The sequence below is a fragment of the Corticium candelabrum genome, chromosome 16, assembly GCF_963422355.1.
Source record: "Corticium candelabrum chromosome 16, ooCorCand1.1, whole genome shotgun sequence".
NCBI classification, from domain to species: Eukaryota; Metazoa; Porifera; class Homoscleromorpha; order Homosclerophorida; family Plakinidae; genus Corticium; species Corticium candelabrum.
This window is the reverse complement of record NC_085100.1, coordinates 3,189,674-3,209,387: the sequence shown is the minus strand read 5'-3', so window position 1 is coordinate 3,209,387 and position 19,714 is coordinate 3,189,674. Positions and strand designations below refer to the sequence as shown.

General features: G+C 41.7%; 3 protein-coding genes across 5 annotated transcripts; 1 reads left to right on the top strand and 2 right to left on the bottom strand.

Moving 5' to 3' along the window:
* Positions 1-167: 167 nt before the first annotated feature.
* LOC134192237 (uncharacterized) lies at positions 168-7,023 on the bottom strand. Its single transcript, XM_062660952.1, has 4 exons — positions 6,836-7,023; positions 5,915-6,305; positions 4,140-4,328; positions 168-691 (listed from the first exon to the last, which is right to left on the bottom strand). The coding sequence occupies exons 1-4, from the start codon at positions 6,940-6,942 to the stop codon at positions 341-343; spliced, it is 1,038 nt and encodes a 345-aa protein (XP_062516936.1). The 5' UTR covers positions 6,943-7,023; the 3' UTR covers positions 168-340.
* On the top strand, positions 1,219-2,361 carry LOC134192588 (uncharacterized). 2 transcript variants are annotated; one of them, XM_062661335.1, is made up of 6 exons: positions 1,219-1,309; positions 1,368-1,408; positions 1,459-1,515; positions 1,652-1,697; positions 1,759-1,844; positions 1,912-2,361. In XM_062661335.1, exons 2-6 carry the CDS (start codon positions 1,395-1,397, stop codon positions 2,045-2,047), a joined length of 339 nt encoding a protein of 112 aa, XP_062517319.1. In that variant the 5' UTR covers positions 1,219-1,309; positions 1,368-1,394; the 3' UTR covers positions 2,048-2,361. The 2 variants fall into 2 exon arrangements, with proteins under 2 accessions (XP_062517319.1, XP_062517318.1); XM_062661334.1 differs by having other exon boundaries at positions 1,605-1,697.
* A 4,504-nt stretch (positions 7,024-11,527) lies between the features above and the next one.
* On the bottom strand, positions 11,528-16,200 carry LOC134192549 (uncharacterized). Of its 2 annotated transcripts, XM_062661290.1 has the most exons (5): positions 16,057-16,200; positions 13,545-13,965; positions 12,506-12,598; positions 12,410-12,440; positions 11,909-12,054 (listed from the first exon to the last, which is right to left on the bottom strand). In XM_062661290.1, the coding sequence occupies exons 1-5, from the start codon at positions 16,152-16,154 to the stop codon at positions 12,041-12,043; spliced, it is 657 nt and encodes a 218-aa protein (XP_062517274.1). In that variant the 5' UTR covers positions 16,155-16,200; the 3' UTR covers positions 11,909-12,040. The 2 variants fall into 2 exon arrangements, with proteins under 2 accessions (XP_062517273.1, XP_062517274.1); XM_062661289.1 differs by having other exon boundaries at positions 11,528-12,054; positions 12,410-12,598.
* Positions 16,201-19,714: the final 3,514 nt, after the last annotated feature.

Genomic DNA, 19,714 nt, shown 5'->3' with positions numbered 1-19,714 from the left:
AAAACATTAATTGATTAATTAAAACATGGAACACGCTCCAAACCCACATAAACACATCATCTCTCTAAACAAAATGTATGTCTCTATCTTCCCTAATTTTAAATTTGTGGAGTTTACAGAGCAACATATTAATAACTCATTGTAAAGAGCAGGGTCACGTGTTTGATACACCAACCATGCAGTTTTATTAGTAATTAATTAACGATTCAGATTATATATTAGCAATTGAAAAAAGGCAATTGCTGTACCATTCCTGCATCTATCACTCTTTTCAAAATATGAAACTAGTCAAGCTGCACGAACATACACATAAAACAGTAACATTTTTAAAATGTCCCAGTTATGACTTCCCTACCAATGTAGAGTTGACAGCATATCGATTAAGAAACGAATATTTCATAATCGCGACATCTACTAGTTTCCTCTGTTCTGGTGTCCAGACAACGTTGTTTCTTGTCGTTGATGGATTTCCGAACACAAGACTCGCACAGTCAGACAAATATTTAGTTCCACACTTCAAATCAAGAAATTCGCACACGCTGGACAGCACTTTCTTTGGACTGGCAACAAGATCCTCAGCATAGATGGTATGTACCTTGTACTTTTCCAGCAACAAGGAATTAATAGAGACCAGCCGCAAGTAAGAACGAATCTGGAAATCCACCACGTCAGACTTGTTCAGTACGTTTCCCTACACACAACAAAAGGAAAACTGATGCATGGCTAATCTAGATAACCAGTACGCACCCAGAGTAAGTACCATAGCAATCTCAAGAATAAGTTAATATCAACACCATTTAAAAATATACCCAAATTTACCAAATCAATTAATAGTTCCAAGAGCTGTAGAAAGCTGTCCGGCAGGGCTGCACCATTTTTCCAAAAGTTTTTGCCAATCAACGATTAGAGTGAATTCCGGAATAGGGTCTATAGCTGATTAAATCTATCAGATATTTTATATCTTTAGACTCGCTCTGTCTTGATGTTTCTGGATTCTCTTGTTTTCGAGACAAGAGAAGCCTGGAACGTTGGGGAGAACAAGACTAGAGCTACAACATCTGGGACGTGGTCCAGTACATATCCAGGATTGCTATGACAGACACCACATCAAAGCATGCCTACAATCAAGATGTTCCAAACTAACCTCACCAGCCTCTGAACTTCAGTAGACGATACTTGGGGGCGGGGCTTCTAGAGTATGCGCAACCTCCAGGGTAACACGCACCTTTCGCCGATCTCGCTGTACATAAAGTCCACGTTTCCAGGTCTGCTTCTGAACCGTAGATCATTTTGCCGTTGACTAGGCTTTGTAAGTAAGTTCACTACTTACCATTTCGTGCATCTTGTGAGAGACTTTGCCTGCGTAGAGACGCGTTGGAAACCATTTCTTGAGTATGGCTTCTCGAGGGTAAGAGACTGCTGTTCAAACTGACGTCGCCTGATTCACACTCTGAACAGATACACGTGGAGTGGAAAGACAGACTACTCATTGCCTAGCGATGGAAGTTTTATCAGGTGAAGATTTTGTGGTAGGGAAACTTATTTGGGGTGCCGAATGTGACGCACTGTGTGGCTGAATAGGACTACTTTGTTTCCCCATCTAGCGTTCTGAAACTGTGGAACTGTGAAACTGTGTATCTTGTCAAACTAGAGTCAGCAAAAATTCGTCTAGCCTACTCAACCCTTCATGGAAGGCGGTGAGCTCATGAGCTTACATCACTTGATGTACCATGGCCTGATTCTTTGTTTGCTATACAGGTTGTTTTGTCTAGCAATATACAAGTTATATTGCCGGTTCAATCCAACTCCACACTGTATCAAGCACATTTCTCAACACAAAACCTGTAAAACTTGATTTTATCATTTAGCAGTGTGTTAAGCGATTCCTTAATTGCAACTTGGACTTTGCAGATGCAAGGTCTTACTCGAGAACTCTAATCTTGTTTTCAAGTTCCACTATTTCATTTGCTTGCTGTTCAATTATCCGACGCAAACCATCAGCTTCAGTCTCAGTGACATTTTTGACAATCAACATCTTCAGTTCTAGAGGATCACTAGACTACATACATATCTTGATCAACTGCACCTGCAGATGAGGTAGAACAGCCTCTGCTTTCTAATTTAGACATTACAGCTATGAAATAGCTAGTGCGTGTGTGTTGTGTTACTTTATACATAACTGTTGCTGTGACTTGTAGGCTGGCAGTGCTAATAAACAGACTGTAGTGTACGTGTACTGTACTCTGATCCGCGTCAGTACCTATCGAGTGCAAGTTATCACAGTAGCATCTTCGACTTGGCCAATCACATATATACAGAAGCAAGCTAGACTGCCCAGAAACAACGCGGAACGCCTACATGTCTGGTTACCCGAAATGGGTTCCCAGGTGGCATGATTTCACTCGCTAAAACTAATCCATCACTAGACAATGAGTAGTTTGTGCTTCCACTCCACGCGTATCTGTTCAGAGTGTGAATCAGGCAACTTCAGCTTGAACAACAGTCTCTTGCCCTCGAGAAGCTATACTCAAGAAATGGCTTCCTACATGTCTCTACGCAGGCAGGCAAAGTCTCTCACAACATGCACGAAATAGTAAGTAGTGAACATACTTACAAAGCCTAGTCAACGGCGAGATGATCCACGGTCCAGAAGCAGACCGGGAAACGTGGACTTTGTGTACAGCGAGATCGGCGAAAGGTGCGTGTTACCCTCGAGATTGTGCATACTCTAGAAGCTCTGCCCCCAAATATCGTCTATTGTCCAAACAGGTTATTTGGAAAACAGAAGACACTTCATAGTTTCCGGTCGTCTTGGTTTCGTGAGTGGCCATTTCTTCATTACAAACCTAGCGGCGTTGTGTTTTTAATTAAGTAATTAATTAATTTATTAATATTAAACAATGTATCTAATCAATTAATTTGTCGGACCATTTTTCGATGCTTGCTACGGCCATGAGCTCCATTATTTAAAATTAGTATTAATTTATTATTACCATTTGGTGCTATAAAATTCTTTTACTATCAATGTCCCAAAAACCAATTTCAAAGCTAGCAGTTCATGACTATTCATTTGTTTTATTTCAATCTTAAAATTAATCATTAGTAGGTACAAGTACCTACTGCACATACGAGTTATTAAACACACATTCTACAGCACTAGCAATAACACACTCTAAAAACAATTTGACACTACCGTACTAAAACTTCTAGTACTCTTGTATCATCCCACCCCAATGGCATGTCAGCTTAGTCTGTGAAGTATGGAATGGCGTCTTGCTGGAGGATATGACACATTTAGGTGCTAATCGGTGTAAATGTTTGACTAATTGCACAACTCAAGTTTGTTCTAAATAAGGTCAGTGTTCTTTAATCTTACTTGCAGCATCTGTTCAGACTTCGTTGCATTTATGAACTCTGTTCTCATCAAGAACAAGTAGGCAATGCACATCATCTCCCAAACCCTGCTCATCCCGCACATCATGGTTTCATGTGTCATCTAGCCGTGCGCCGTATAACATATACACTCGCTGCCATCCTTGACACTACTGAGCCATGTTCACAATGATATTCTATAATGAGGCTCTTCTTTTCTACTGTAAAAGAGTGAATTTTCTTGGCATGAGAACTCAATGTTCAAATGCTGAATGATGTGGCAGCCTATGCACTAATTTTTTATCTGAGTGTTAGACACTGGGCCAAAGTTGGAGATAGGGGCTTGATAGATAATGGGGTGACACAAGAGTTGGTATGGTCTATTTCACAACTCAGCCCTAGCAATATAAAGCTATCCTACTGATGTAACAAGCACACAAATGTTTATAATTCCTGTTCTTTCTACAAACATGCAGACTAACTAAACCTAGCCGTCACAGTTGCAGCAGGATATCATCACACACACACGCGTGCACGCACACACACACACACACACACACACACACACACACACACACACACACACACACACACACACACTTGTTGACTTTCACACAAGCTTGTTGTCCAGCTTAAAAACTATGGTATTATTACAGCTTATCAGACAGACAGAAGCAAACATACATGCAGACTTACACAAACAGCCATACAGCAAAGGAGATGACTCAATACAACAAGTTACAATGTACTGTTTACAATTTTCAAACCTGCTGTATGAATAGTCTTCCTTCCACTTGTCTGACAGCCATGGTAGCAATATTGTCATGAGGATTTCTGACAACATGTAGAAAGCGAACATTAGTCTTGAGATGCTGGCTGATCTCATCAACAACAGACTCATGCTCCTTTTCCTTTAAAAAGTACGTTGTCTGTGGACCATGTTTGTCACCTACAACCTGAAACAGAGACAACCAAAGTTAAAAAGGTTGGCACAAACTGTAACACACACACACACACACACACACACACACACACACACACACACACACGCACGCACGCACGTGCACACACACACACACACACACACACACACAGTGGCCAAGTTGGCAATTGAAGGTGCCTGCTCAGGAATTCACGTGCACACACAGACACACCCACGCAAACTTAAAATCGTGCCTTTATCGACACATTTACCATTTACCAGATTGAGATAGCTTGCTGTTGAACGCCAAAGTAATTTCTCAACCTTTTCCTTGTTGCACGTGACCCAAAAATCAATCTGGAACGCCAAGGCCAGTAGCTATTACGCACGATAAATGCACAATCCACATTGTCGGCAGCATCCGGCACCTCTCCATGGCTACCTTCACTCTTTGAGTTTCGGATGCCATCACAATAGTGCGATAATGGTCTGGTTTCCACCCACTTTTGGGCAACATGCAACAAGAAAATGATCGACAAAGCGCTTTGTCATTCAACAGCAAGCTATTTCAAGATGGTAAATGGTAAACGTGTAGATAAAGAACCTAACACACTTGTCTTTAGCTTTCTCAAAATGTCAAGTACGAGGAGTGAAACTGCCATGGCGGACAAGAACGCGATTCGCATTTCTCTTTGTACCAGGAGTAAAGGCTGTACAGTACCGGCAATAAGTAAGCTGACAGCGATACGATACGATACGATAGGATAGGATAGGATACGATAGGATAGGATAGGATAGGATACGATAGGATAGGATAGGATAGGATACGATAGGATAGGATAGGATAGGATACGATAGGATAGGATAGGATACGATACGATACGATAGGATAGGATAGGATACGATACGATAGGATATCATAGGATACCATAAAAGATACTATGTAGGATAGGATAAGATAAAAGATGATACCATACAATTAAGATAAGATACCATCCATAGGATATACGATACGCAATATGATATATGATACAATTAAGATAAGATACCAGATGGTACGATATATGATACGCAATACGATATATGATACGCAATACGATACGATACGCGATACGCGATACGCAATACGATATATGATACGCAATACGATACGATACGCGATACGCGATACGCAATGCGATACGATACGCGATACGCGATACGCAATACGATACGATACGATACCATACCATACCATACCATACCATACCATACCATACGATACCATACGATACGATACGATACCATACGATACGATACGATACGCATACGATAAAAATGTTAGGTTACTTATTGCCGGTACTGTATGTCATAGAACATGGTGCACCCTAAGATGTTTGCTTGCTTTGCTTCGTTAAGACACAACTTGAAATCGTGACACGTTGTCAAGTTTACGTGGGTGTGTCTGAGCTTGCATGGTGAATCGTGAGCGAGCACCTTAATTAGATCCCAAGAAATTAACCATGCACATGCATGTAAACTTAATTGTGCATGAGAAACCTAATCATCAAATCGTAAAACGGGTTACTGTAAACTAAACTTAGTCAGTCTGCTGCTTTACTCCACACAACACAAACTGACCTTCAAAAATCTGTCATAATGACCATTCCATTGATTTGGCACTGAATAATTGAAAGTGTGCTTTACTTTTGATGATCGATATCCTTCTTTTGACTGCATCAACGAGTCACGGTACAGCTCCTCAAATATGTACTTTCTTGTTCTCTGTTTAGCATCAAATGTCAGCCAATGACCCAGCAGTTTGTATTCGTTAGCAACAGCAACATGAGGATGAGCATCCAGTAAAGATGAAACAAGAGTGTGACCACTTCGAGGATAACCAACAAAAAGCAAAAGAGAGGTCACGTGATTAAAATCATCTCCTAATGCTGCTGTTTCTCCAGTACTTGTACCAAATTTCTTCTGTGAGTTTTGTACTAGTAGTTTCACACAGTCACCCAGTTGATATTTGCTAGATGATACAAAATTTGTGAATAATTGACAGAATGAGAATCCCAAACACATGAATGTCACTCTAGTGTACCTAACAACTAAATGCATAGCAGGTCATACTCCTAAACCCCTGTCTAGATGCACTCAGTGTTGATGGCGCAAAGAAATCAGCTTTATCCGCCACTTAGTAGTCTGCAAAGCCCTCCCGTGCCCTCCCCGCCAACGGAAGTCAAACAGGAGGAAGGGCTATCGGCAATGTTGAGAGAGAAACAACGTCCACGTAACAACGGCCGAAACAAACAGTCTATGACAGACGGCACTTCGCTAATACTAGGATATCCAATATCGGATAGCCAACACCAACCCGTAACTAGGCAAGACTTGCGACAGAACAGAAAACAGTACAGACAAGAACGGTAAGTGTCAGTGTCACGCACGTTTCACTTCAAAATACGCCCACAGACTGCAGCCTGAGAGGCAGTATCTTGCATTCTGACCTCTGTACACGAGACACACAAAGAATCGTACATGTCGCAAATGCAAACTTACCTGACTAGTATAATGACAGCTGTCACAAATCCTAGCGCGAAAGCGAGACAGTAGCCGCATCTGCGATCTCTCGAGAGAATCCGCAATATTCCACGCAACCGTAACATTGATTGTGCGCACCGGTGGAAAGATCGTCGAAAAAAGGTGAGGAATTAGTAATCCACGTTGACATGAACGCATGAGAGAGGGCAGGGAAAAAAACCCGGATACTCAACAGGATTGAACAGGGTTTACATTTTAATTAAATAATTGTTATTGTTTACACCATTCAAAAGTTTGTGACGAGACGGTTACTGATCAGTTGTGTATGGTAATGTTTTGTAATTACTAGCGCATATAAGGTGATATATTGTAAGTTACGACAATACATTTTCTCTTAGGTGCACACACTGTGACAGTATGTACATGCATGTTGTCAGAAGTGATCGTTGAAACGCTTGATTCATATACGTAGCAATGGCAGAGGACCAGAGACAAGACGAAGTCGTCGTTGAAGAGCAACCTCATGTACGAGCGTGCATGAGGTGGGTGCAGACTGGGTATTGATCAGCATGAAGTATCAACGTTGATGCAAATGCTTAATTAATGGAAGAATACCACTTCCCAGACCTTTATGCTTTACTGGAAATGTGGGACAGACGTGGAGAATGTGGAAACAACTGTGGAAATCGTACAAAGTACTTTCCAACCTGAAACAAATTAATTAATTAAGCCTGCACAAGTTCGTATTGCCACATTCATCACATGTGTCCGACAGGAAGCCTTGAGGATCTACAATGCGCTCCCATTTGAGAGATCTAGAGAGGAGGACAAGGCAAACATGGACATTGTTCTGCGACTCTATCTATGGAGGTTCATGCTCAATCAGCGTGCACAAGCGGAAGGTGAGACGTTTGATCAATATCTTATATACTGCCCTAGAGGATCGAGCTAGCGAAAACGTGCCAGTAGGGTCCAATGCACGATGACATCTGATGTGAGCAAAATGTAGAAATTACAGCCTACAAGCACAAACTCTCACTGTACCTAGGATGGAGGCAATTAAGATAAAGCCATGCACTAGGAAATGTCATCTACCAGCAGTAAAGAATCCGAAGATTGGCAAGCAGTACAAGAAGGAATTTGTGGTGCTGCATGGAGAGCTCAGCAATGCCATGCATTATGTCCTAGGAGCTAGAACATGCCAGCTAGGAGATAAAGCTTCTCCAAGTATATCATGACACTTTCAGTCTGGTTCAATACACCAAATACAAAACAGTGACAATTAAGTTAAGATGCAGCAAGTGAGACAGAATATTTTGCAACAATGGGATGATGTTTTCAGTGGAGAAGTTGGCAAACTGAAAAGGAAACTTCACCTGGATGTCAATCCTCAAATACAGCCAGTCAAAATGCCACTTAGGCGAACGTACACCATTTGCAGCAAAGGATCGATCAACTAATGGCTGAGTTACTGAGATTAGAGAGAAGTGGTATGATAGACAAGGTAATGGTCCAGTCGAATGGATATCAAGCTTAGTGACTGCTCAGAAGGCATACAAGCGAATTAGAGTATGGGTATAGATCCACAGCCTTTGAACAAAGCTTTGTGCAGACAGCTGTATCCAATGCATACGATTGACAAACTGTTGCCAGAGTTAGCAGAAACCAAATGCTTTAGTGTCCTTGATGTCAAAAATGGCTATTAATTGGCACATTGAACTAGCTGATGACACAAGTAGATTAACGACATTCAATACAGGTATGGATTATACAAATGGAAAGGATGCCCTTTGGATTATAGCACCAGCACCAGAAATATTTCAGAAGAGGCTTGACGTAGCACTACAAGTATTATCTGGAGTATTCACCATAGCTCCTTGTTGTTGGTAATAGAACAACGAAGCATGCAGCAAGACAAGATCATGACCAGAAACTGACTACACTTTTTGACAGGTTTAGACAACAGAACATCAAACTCAACAAAGACAAGTGTAAATTGCAAAGTCACAAGTGACCTACATGGGACACATTTTGACGAGTGAAGGCCTTCAACCCGAGCCATCAAAGATTGAAGCAATCATGAAGATGCAGAAACCGACTAATATTATAATTGCAGGAGTACGTCGCTTGGTAGGGATGGCGAACTACTTGGCAAGGTTCTTGAGTCATCTATCTGACATTTGCGAACCATTGAGGCAGCTGACCAAGAAAGACATGCAATGGCAATGGACACGTGCAGGTACATGATCGAGCATTCAACAAGATGAAAAAAGTGCATGCATGATCACAATCACAACCACAACCACACCTGTTCTCATGCAGATACTATGATCCGAAACAACCAACAATACAATGTGACGCATAACAAACGGGGTTAGGAGCTGCTCTCTTACAAGGTGAACAACCTGTAGCTTATGCAGAGGTCTAACTCGATAAAACCAAATAAAACTATGCTCAGATAGAGAAACAGATGCTCGCAATTATCTATGGACTAGAGAAATTTCACTGCTATACATATGGTAGATTGAGACTGATCAATCAACCATTAGAGACTAGACTATATTGTCAAGAAACTGTTACGTTCTGCACCGAGACGTTTAAAATTACAGCGCATGCTGATGATCAAGATTGGAGAAGCATAATGTGTACCTAGTGTACAAGAAAGGAAGCAAAATGATTTTGGCAGATACTTTAATTAAATTGTCAGGAGCACCGATCGAAAGTGAAAATGAACAGACAGAATTGGACAAAGAAACAGAGATGATTCACCAGATACAACATGTAGATATCAGAGAGGATACATTCTTTGCAATTTGAGCTGCTACAGTCCAAGATGAGACCATTCAACAGCTCAAAGATATCATACTAAGAGGTTGGCCGGAAACGCAGTGTACCTCTGCTCATTACTCAGTACATGTACTATTCGATGAGAGATGAGCTGATAGTGCAAGATAGCCTAATAATTCGAGGCTATCGACTAGTGATTCCACAGTCAGGAAAGAAGAGAATTCTAAAGAGAATTCACAGCTCACACCTGGGCATAACAGGATGCATATGATGAGCTAGAGATCATCTAGACTGGCCAGCTAAAAATGCAGATATACAAACGTATGTGAGCAAATGCTGTGTGCAACACATTTCAACCAAAGCAACAAAAAAACAATGCAAGCCCGTCCTGTTCCAGAACGACCACGGAAACGAGTCGGAGCAGATCTATTTCTTCTTCAGGCAGGGACTATTACAGCAATTTCTGTGAATCATTTTCAATCAACATCATCTGATGCAGTGATTAGTATTTTGAAACAGCATTTTGCTAGGCATGGCATTTCAGATGCATTGGTCACGGACAATGGACCGCAATTCAGTTCCATCTAATTCAAGAAATTCACACAGAATTGGAATTTTGATCATCAAACAAGCAGTCCACATCACCCCAAATCAAATGGTAAAGCAGAGAATGCGGTGAAGACAGTAAAGAAACTGATGAGGGAAGTCACTTACATCAATGACTGACCCTTATCTAGCTAGCACTTCTGGATTATCGTAATACACCCACAGAAGGAATGATCAGCAGCCCTGTACAACAAATTAATGAATAGGAGGACAAAACACTCTTACCAACAGCTAAGCCATTATTGCAGCCAAAACTAATTAATGACTGTAGCAAGTTGGCGGCCAACAAGTCAAGACAGAGTATGTATGACAACAGAACAGCCAGAGACAAACGACAACTACAAGCAGACCAACATGTGAGAATACAACCATTCAATAGCACTAGAGAATGGAGACAAGGAACTGTGAAAAGACAACTGTCAGCAAGATCGTATGAAGTCGAGACAACACTATACATCTGAGACCGACTAAAGAGACTCTACCAATGCCTCATACAACACATAAAACTATCAGGAAACCAACTGTTGCAAGGAAACCAATAACTAACAAGAAGACGCGTCAACTCAAAGTTCAAACACAGCGAACACTCAAGGAGACAAGAAGACAACACCCAAGATGGATCTTGCAGAAAGACGAGAAGTGGAAGACCAGTCATACAACCAAGATACTTAAAAGAATATGTGTGTAAGTAGTAAATAAATTAGAGTAATCAGTATCACAACTCAAAGTAAAGAAAAGGGGATGTATAGGGATGTGTATGGTAATGTGTTGTAATAGTGCATATAAGGTTACAAGTAGGATATAATAAGAGCTAGGGATATTGTAGACACTAGCTAGATTCACTCATAAGTGCACACATTACAGATTGTTACTACCAGAACGTGGAGGCCAGCATTCCATCTAGGTATACAACTGGAAACGTGTACAAGTCACCAAACTAAAGTGCATGGCTATTACCAGGATAAAAACATTCCTACTAAGCAGAAATTTAATACCAGAAAAAAAGATGAACAGGACCGATTGTATTTTACGAAGAAACTTAATTTTATGTACAGACATATCGCACTCACTCCTGCATAAGTGACTCCTCACTTTATTAGCTAATTGGTTTTAAATTTTAGTTTAATTTTCGAAGCAAATCCTAAATCTTTAGATTGCCTCACCAGCTTGTTGTGTTTGCACGTGAAACTTAGCGTTTGTAATTGCATGGATGTGCATGGATGTGTGTTCATGATAGCATGTCAACTCACTCAATTACACAGGTACAGTTACAATAAAGTCTTCATAGAAAACCCTGCATAAAATTTGGGCCATTCATTGCACTAAACCGTAAAATTTCACTATTAAGTACATAAAGTAAATTGTCCCCAAAAGTGTTAAACAACTGTAGCCAACCCATATATAATAATGATTTCCTCATCAAACAGCTAGTTTCCAGCTAACACAGAATTAAACCAAAGAAACAGTTACGTCTACAATAAAAGATAAATTGTCTCAATTAAAATCTAGCTTAGAGTGTGAGCAGCATATCGATGAAGAAATGAATACTTCATAATCCCATTACCAACTAGGACTCTTTGTTTCGATGTCCAGACAACATTGTTTCTTGTTCTGGATACATTTCCAAACACAAGACTGGCACAGTCAAACAGATATCTAGCAGAGCACCTCAGCTCAAGAAAGTCACAAATTGTAGAGATAACACTTTTGGGCTTGGCAATCAAGTCTTCGCTGTAGATAGTCAAGACATTGTACTTTTTCAGCAACACAGAATTGATAGAAATGAGATAGAAATAAGAACGAATCTGTTTGTTCAGCACCTCGAGATTATCAAGCACCTTTCCCTGGAATGGAAACTCGATGTAACACGTACTACACGATAAAAGATGCTTATTGTGATAAATTCAGAACTAGAACTAGAAAGAAGTACAAATTGTACATGTAGGTTGTAGCCACAAATTCTTATTCGTCTATACCTAAAACTGTGCTTTGTTTTTTGCCTGTGCACAACATGCAACAGCAGCGTGTTGTCCACAACCACTAAAATATAATAATTATTATCACTGTATTCAACTATGCTCTTCGATCCATGATTCTAAATCAATGCAATGTAATGTGGTATCTGAGCATGGAAAATAAACTAAAAACACTTTGACAAAACTAAAAGAGTCACGCAAAGAACGTTGTTGCAATTCAAACCTGCTCTATGAATTGCCTTCCCTCCACTTGTCTGACAGCCATTGTTGCAATATCATCAAACGGATTCCTGACGACATGCAGAAATCGAACACTAACCTTGAGACGGCGCCTGATTTCATCAACAATGGTCCGTTGATTTTCATTTTTCAGAAATTCAGTTGTTTTTGGACCATGTTTGTCACCAATAAGCTTTACAATAAACATTAATTAATGACTATAATTTACCAAATCACTGGACATGTGCTTATGTTACACACTCCCACCTGCCAATCTACTCCTACCCTGTCTTCACAGCCTATCCTTCTGCCCACTCTCTTCCATCCTCCTGTTCCCCTCACGCGCTCTCATGATCTCTCTCGCCCTCCCCGTCCTCTTCTCCTCCCTCTCTTCCCTGCCCTTTCCTCCTGCTCTTCAGATCTTTCCTCACTCTTTCTTACCCATTCTTCTCCCCTGCTCTACCTCTCCTCTCTTCCCTCCCCTCTGTTCTCTTCCCTCCCCTCTGTTCTCCTCCCCATGCATTTCCCGGTTCTTCTCACCCACTCTTCCTTCCTCACTTTCCCTTCCTCACTCTCCCTTTTCCACTCTCCCCATGTCCTGCTTTTTTCTCTATCCCTACTCTTCTCCCCATTCCCCCCCTCCCCCCCCCGATTGTCCTTCCTCCCTCTGTCCTTCCCCGCTCTCCATACCTTTCCCTCTTGAATCCTTTCCTCCCTGATCTTTTTCCCGCTCACATTCTTTCTGCTTGCCTTCTCCCTCTACTCCCCTCCCACCTTCTTTCTTCTCCCCACCAACCTGCCCACCTGCCCATTGGATCCGACACACACACACACACACACACACACACACACACACACACACACACACACACACACACACACACACACACACACACACACACATCACATTACATCACATCAAATCTCATGACATCAGATCACATGCTCACGTGATGTGCACATACAAAAACACCCTGTTCATACATACTGGTGTATGAGCAGATACAAAAACATACAGACAGGTCAACAACTAGGCAAGCAAACTTACTTTACATCAAAACACAAAACAAAGTTCATAATTATAATTCAACAAAACATTGCTACAATCTTGTCTGCAAATACAATAAAATATAACTGACCTGCAAAAATTTGTCAAACTGGCCATTCCATTGATTGGGTACAGAATAATTAAAAATGTGCTTCACTGTTGCCGATCGATAACCTTCTTTAGCCTGCATTTCTGAATCACGATACAGCTCCCCAAATACATAACTCCTTGTTTTCTGTTCTTTGTCAAACAACCTCCAATGCTGAAGCAGTTTGTATTCATTAGCAATAACAACATGAGGATGAGCATCCAACAAAGACCCGACAAGTGTATGGCCACTTCGTGGATAACCAATGAAAAGAACAAGAGAGTTCACAGAATCAAATCCAAAAGTGGTAGAATTCGTAGTTGCCAATTGTAATCCAGTTGCCAAATTATTAGTAACAGATTCATTGTTTGTGGTATGTCTTTCCCGCCTTGCCTTGAGAATGTTTAGATAGCTCGTTTGCCCACTAAAAATAATCGATCTGACTAAACATCTAAAAGTCATGTTATCATAACGGGGGGCATAGCGTGGCATGGGATAGACCTGGCTACAGCCCCATCATTTGTAGGCGTAGTCATTAAAATTGTGAACTCTAACTAAATACGTGTGAGGACCAAAGCTGTATAAAGCATACTCAGAGTTGCCAACTCACACGCAACTTGCGTGAGTCTCACGCAAGTTCCTTCAGGTCACACGCTCACACGCAAGGAACACAGATCTCACGCAACTTTTAGATTGCTGAAACTAGATCCAGGCAGACTATAGACATGTTCCTAGATAACGAACCTGTACAGTAGGTACACCGTAGATTATGTAAAAATCTGTAGTGTCTGATACTAACTAATATAAAATCTAACGAGACTGCCATAAAGTGATCGATGATTACGAATAACCGACAACTGAACTCCCAAATGCCTGTGCTTGCGATAATTTAGTCCGGAAATCAAGAATGCATAAAATAGTCCCGTATATTACTGCGCGCGTTAGTATGCAAATATATGGAATATTACGCTACGCGATCTCGAGAAAGCGCCCAACAGTGAACACACAGCAGGAGGATGAAGATGTCTTTCATCTAGATACCCCAGGCAAGTCTAGTTCTGAAGCTGTCAAAGATAGTCAGCCAATTCTACTACTAGTCCGCGCATCCAGCCCCTCCCCTTTTCCACATCCAGATCCGGAAGTCCAATACATTGTACCCTGTACATATCCAGATTCAACGGGAGAGCTATATAGCCTGCTGTTTGTGAAAATTTAGGTATCTAGTTGTTTGTGGCCACGCCCATATGCATATATAAGACTTTAAGTACTGATAGATCTCACGCATTTTCAGTATTCCTGGTTGGCAACTCTGGATACTAGCATCTCGACCTGGCGTTGCCCGGGTAACATTAGACAGGTGCAGCTAGGGTTGCGTATTTTTACATATCCTACGTATTAAAAACAACACATATTAGCTTACACGTAAGATGCCCTATGCAAATTAATTATTATATTATAGCCTCTACAGTATGTCTTTCACGTCTGTAGACATATGAAGTAAGAGGTGCTTCAGCCTTTCTCACGTTATTGTGTACGCAGCGTCTCGGTAGATAATTGTAATTGTGGGAAGATAGCCAGTTGGTTTTGATTGCCCACTGTAATACCAACAGATGTCCGATTCATGACTGACACTTGCGTCGGCTAGTACAGAATACACTTGATACAGCCGGTAGAGCGAAACCCAGGTATGAAACAGATATTCCCGTGGCATGTGCATGGGGATCGTAAATTCGCGGTCACGTCGACGCGAGATTTCACTTGGGGATCGACTTCTAGAGAGGGGACCGTCTAAATACTGAGGAGTGCGTTTGCATTGTGGTGTGGAACGCAGTCTTCATGCACGGTTTCGTGGCGATCGGCCCAGCAATTTTGGCGGGATTGATGTTACAGACAGACGGACAGACAGATCAGACTTCTAGAGATCTAGATATTGATGTTACAGACAGACAGACAGACAGACAGATAAGACTCTTATAGATCTAGAGGAGAAGAAGAAGATACTCCACCTTTTTCCAACCTGGATCTGGCACCCTATCACTCTGCCAATAAAGTAGGCGTGTCCCATGGCATCGTGAAGTTTATCTCCTCCCCCTCCTCCCATTTCTAGAGGTCACGCTACGTCTCTGTCATAACTCAGTAGTACATACATAAAAAATTTAGAATCAAACATACTGGACTAGTCTGTTGTTGCATCAGACTGGTCCAGTGCCTCTATAGTTGCAGTCCTGGCCCAAGCACTGCCTCTCACGTGCAAGCAAGGAAACAACACGTGAGGTCGCACAGTCAGCACGGAAGGAAGGCAAGCTTAGGAGAAAGGCTTGGATTGCGAGGCTACGTCGCATGCCTCCTACAATGAAGACATTTACATGCCACGTGCTTTCTTAGCTAGAAATGCTAACTAACTAGGTAGAGCAGAGAACTAAAAGTTTAGTCTGCCCAAAACAAGAGTGTTCACTCTAGATTACAATTTGAGTATTAATACAGCATGTCGCCCAAGATGGTCTTCCAAACTCACCGAAAAGCAATCACTGTCAAGTATAGAATGATTCCTGCGATGGTCACGAACGCCAGGCAGGAACCACGTTCCGGATATCTCCGCACAATCGTCCACATACTTCTCGCGTAGAAGAGATGCTGACAGGTCTAGTTACGTCGTTAACGTTGCAGTGTCTGGCTGAGCAGCTCGATTAGGATTTTATAGCGTAGAGTGCGCAAGTCGCGTTGGTGTGTTAGCTATCCAGCTGCTGACTAATTATCACCAATTGTCTGTTAATTGTATAACTACGAGACCGACTAGCATCTGGGTAGACCGAATAGAGTAAATATAATCTGGACCGTTCACGAATGGACTGAAGACCGTTCACGCATTCCGTGTACCTCATAGACTTTTAGTATGATGCCGTACTAGAGTACGGCCCCTGTTACTGGACACCATCAATAGCCGGACAGCCCGCTAGATGAATCCACGAAGTCAAGATTCGATCTAATTTAATACGATACGTCTAAGGTCCGGCTGGCCAAGTTTAGTCCAAATCAGAGCAGGAACGTGCACACTACGTCGCTCGCAACTTGGCAGCGTCTCCACCCCCGTAATTGGACACCGTCATCTTCTACCGGATATCCACCATTATTCGAACAACAGACAATATGTTTGATTTATCAATAGCTAAACAAGACACACTAACGTCTCCTCTACACAGCCATGACAGAACGATAGTCATCTCGTGTACACTGAGTATATGGTGCATGTTTGTCTAGTGAGTGGTCACCACCCCTTCAACCGGATCAATCCCGGACTGTGTCCAACGAAGCTGGTTGGCAAAACGAAACCATTTTCCCTACCGTTGTAAACTAAAATGCCACAAATATATCATCACAAATGATTCTTTTCAATCTTGGCGTCCTCAGTAGACCGAAACCATGACAATCCGGGACTTTGCCAGTCGATGGTCGCGACTCTTTTCTAGTTCTCGCCTCTATTTGATACACCAGTGATTACGCTGAAGGGTCTTGGCAATAGCTGAAGAGCGCAGAGGCTCGATGGATCTCGAGATTTGCAATGGGAGTAGTCTGCTCGTAACGATGTTTCTGGGCTATTGTTCTTGCAAGGCTGCATCTTCAAACAAAGAGAAATGGACGATTTTTAGTATATTTCGATCTGCTGCGTCTGCCAAAGAAACACAACACCTAAACGCCCACGTTTCCGGACACAAAATGCGATAGAATTAAAGTACCTTTATGGTAGTCTGCTGAAAAATTGGAGAAGTTATACAACTGTTTTCATTGATGTCTGAGCTTTAGTAGAATGCCAAAACCTTGCAAACAATTTTTTGCCATTTTTTGTTGTCACAATTAATTAATTACGTTAAGCTGTAACTACACAGTTGTAAACGCAAATTTGCGTTCTTTCTAGTAAGCTAACTTACTAAAATACTAAAAAAATTGTCTAGCAGACTACCAAACAGGTTGGTTATTGCAATTTGGGTCTGGTTACGTGGGCATATGTATTGTGTTTCCTTGGCAGCAGCAGCAGATAAAAAAATCATCCATTTCTCTTGTTTGAAGACGCAGCCTTACCAAATACACAAGAACAAGAGCCCAGAGACATCCTTACGAGCAGACTATATACACTCTCATTGCGAATCTCGAGATCAATCGAGCCTCTGTGGTCTTCAGCTACTGCCAAAACCCTTCAACATGATCACTGGTGTGATTTACATTGTGTGGTTCAGTTGTTAGATCGTGAACACACAGCACTAGAACTGCTGGAACTGCAAACCAAACGCACCCAGGACTCGCAAAGCTACATCTTCCACTATTATGATCAACCAACATCATTGCTCCTCAAACAACAACCCAACCAAGGGTCTCAATAAAAGCGTGTATCTACTATCATCCTTCAAAAGAACTGTGCAATCAAATCCATTATCCATTGCCCAAACAATGCCTCAGCTGCATGAGTGCAGTGACTGACAGCTTCCAACACATCTCAAGTAATTAGGTGCAGCAGCCATTCCTAGAACTTCAAAGCCAAGGACAATTAAATGCTGATAAAACGGATGCCTTCCAAACAAGTCCACCAGGACAATTATCAAATAGGCAAGTGCTATCTTGACCAATCATGACATCATGACAAATGCTGCAGCAGATAAAAGCTGATAAATCAGTGACAATTGCACTGCCTTGGACAGCAGTGATGAAGATACTGACAATCAAAGTCAATCATCTGCAAGTAGAAATTGGTTACCCATCTTCAAGTATCAATGTCTGATGTCTATTAGAAAATACTGTAAATGGTTGACTGACATTCATATTGCACCGGTAGCAGCAAAACTGCTGAAGTAGTTTCCCACCGTGGCCGGTTTGTTGTCACCCCATACTGGTACATCTGCAATAGGGTTTGCTCCAGCTGAGTACACAGAGCTGAACAGATTCGTAACGACAAACCTTTTTTTGATGACATCCACAGTAGAATATTTAACCCATGTGTGTTGAGACGTTTGACAGTCAGTCACCTGGAGACCTCAACCATCCTCTTCATAGGCAGTTGTCACATCTCTACACGTTGGTAGCAGATAAGGATGAAAATATTTGAGTAATTATCAGTGCAACAGCAACAATAAGGGAACAGAAACTGTGGCCCATTTGCAATAGCCTTTGCGACTTCTGTGAACCCAAGCAGTACGAGCTTTTCTGAGCACGTCAGCATCTGGACTGAGCACCTGCAAGACACGTCATGCGTTCTACTTAAAATCTCTAGCTCATAGGGGTTTCTATTCGCTGGCTCCCAGCGAAATTTGTTTTCGATTCGAGAAGGCGGACATCAGCAGCACGTATGGCACGCGTCTCTCAGCGTCAGGAGTCATCCTCTCACGGGCGCACACTGAAGTCCTGCGCCGTATCTTCTTCTATCGGGCCCAGTGTTTCTGGAACTCGCTCCCTTCCTCATTGAGAACGATTTCAAATAGAGCAGTGTTTAGATATCGTCTAAGGAACTATATCTGTATGCTTGATTAGATTTAGTGTAATTAATAGTGTAAATAGTTTCTTGTAAGCACGGTTCCCGGAAGATCGGTCACTGTGTCGAGGGATTCCCGTCGTAAAATAAAGTCTCAATCGATCAATCAATCAATCAATTAGAATAATTGCGGTAGCAACACTGGGAACCAAATCAAAGATAACCCGAAATTACGTGAGTGCTCTTGAAAGGAAACCAGTCTATTTTCAGTCTATTTTCACTTGAAAACACTGTGGGGTAATCTTGTTTTTAGACAAATTCAAACCGTGTGATCATCATTTCTAGCCTCTCTAGCTACAGAGCTCTAACTATACATATACATATACATATATTAGCTAACTATTTGACAAACCTATACAGACTGCCATTATATCGATCTATACATCCTAAATGACTGTTTCTAAGTTAACTAAAACGTGTTGATTTTTTCTTCTAGGATGCGTTGGACTAGGGCGTCTATTCTGAGATGATCACGAACGCGTTGTTCGCGCTCTCGCTTGCTGTATAGTATTAGATGTATTCTAACCGCTGTACTACCTCAGTGAATGTCGGTCGGTGGGAAGGGTTTGCCGACCAGCACTCTTTCATCAGATCTCGGTAGCTTCGCGATGCATTCTCTGGCCGCGTCGGTCTCACTCCTAGCAGTACCGCTTCT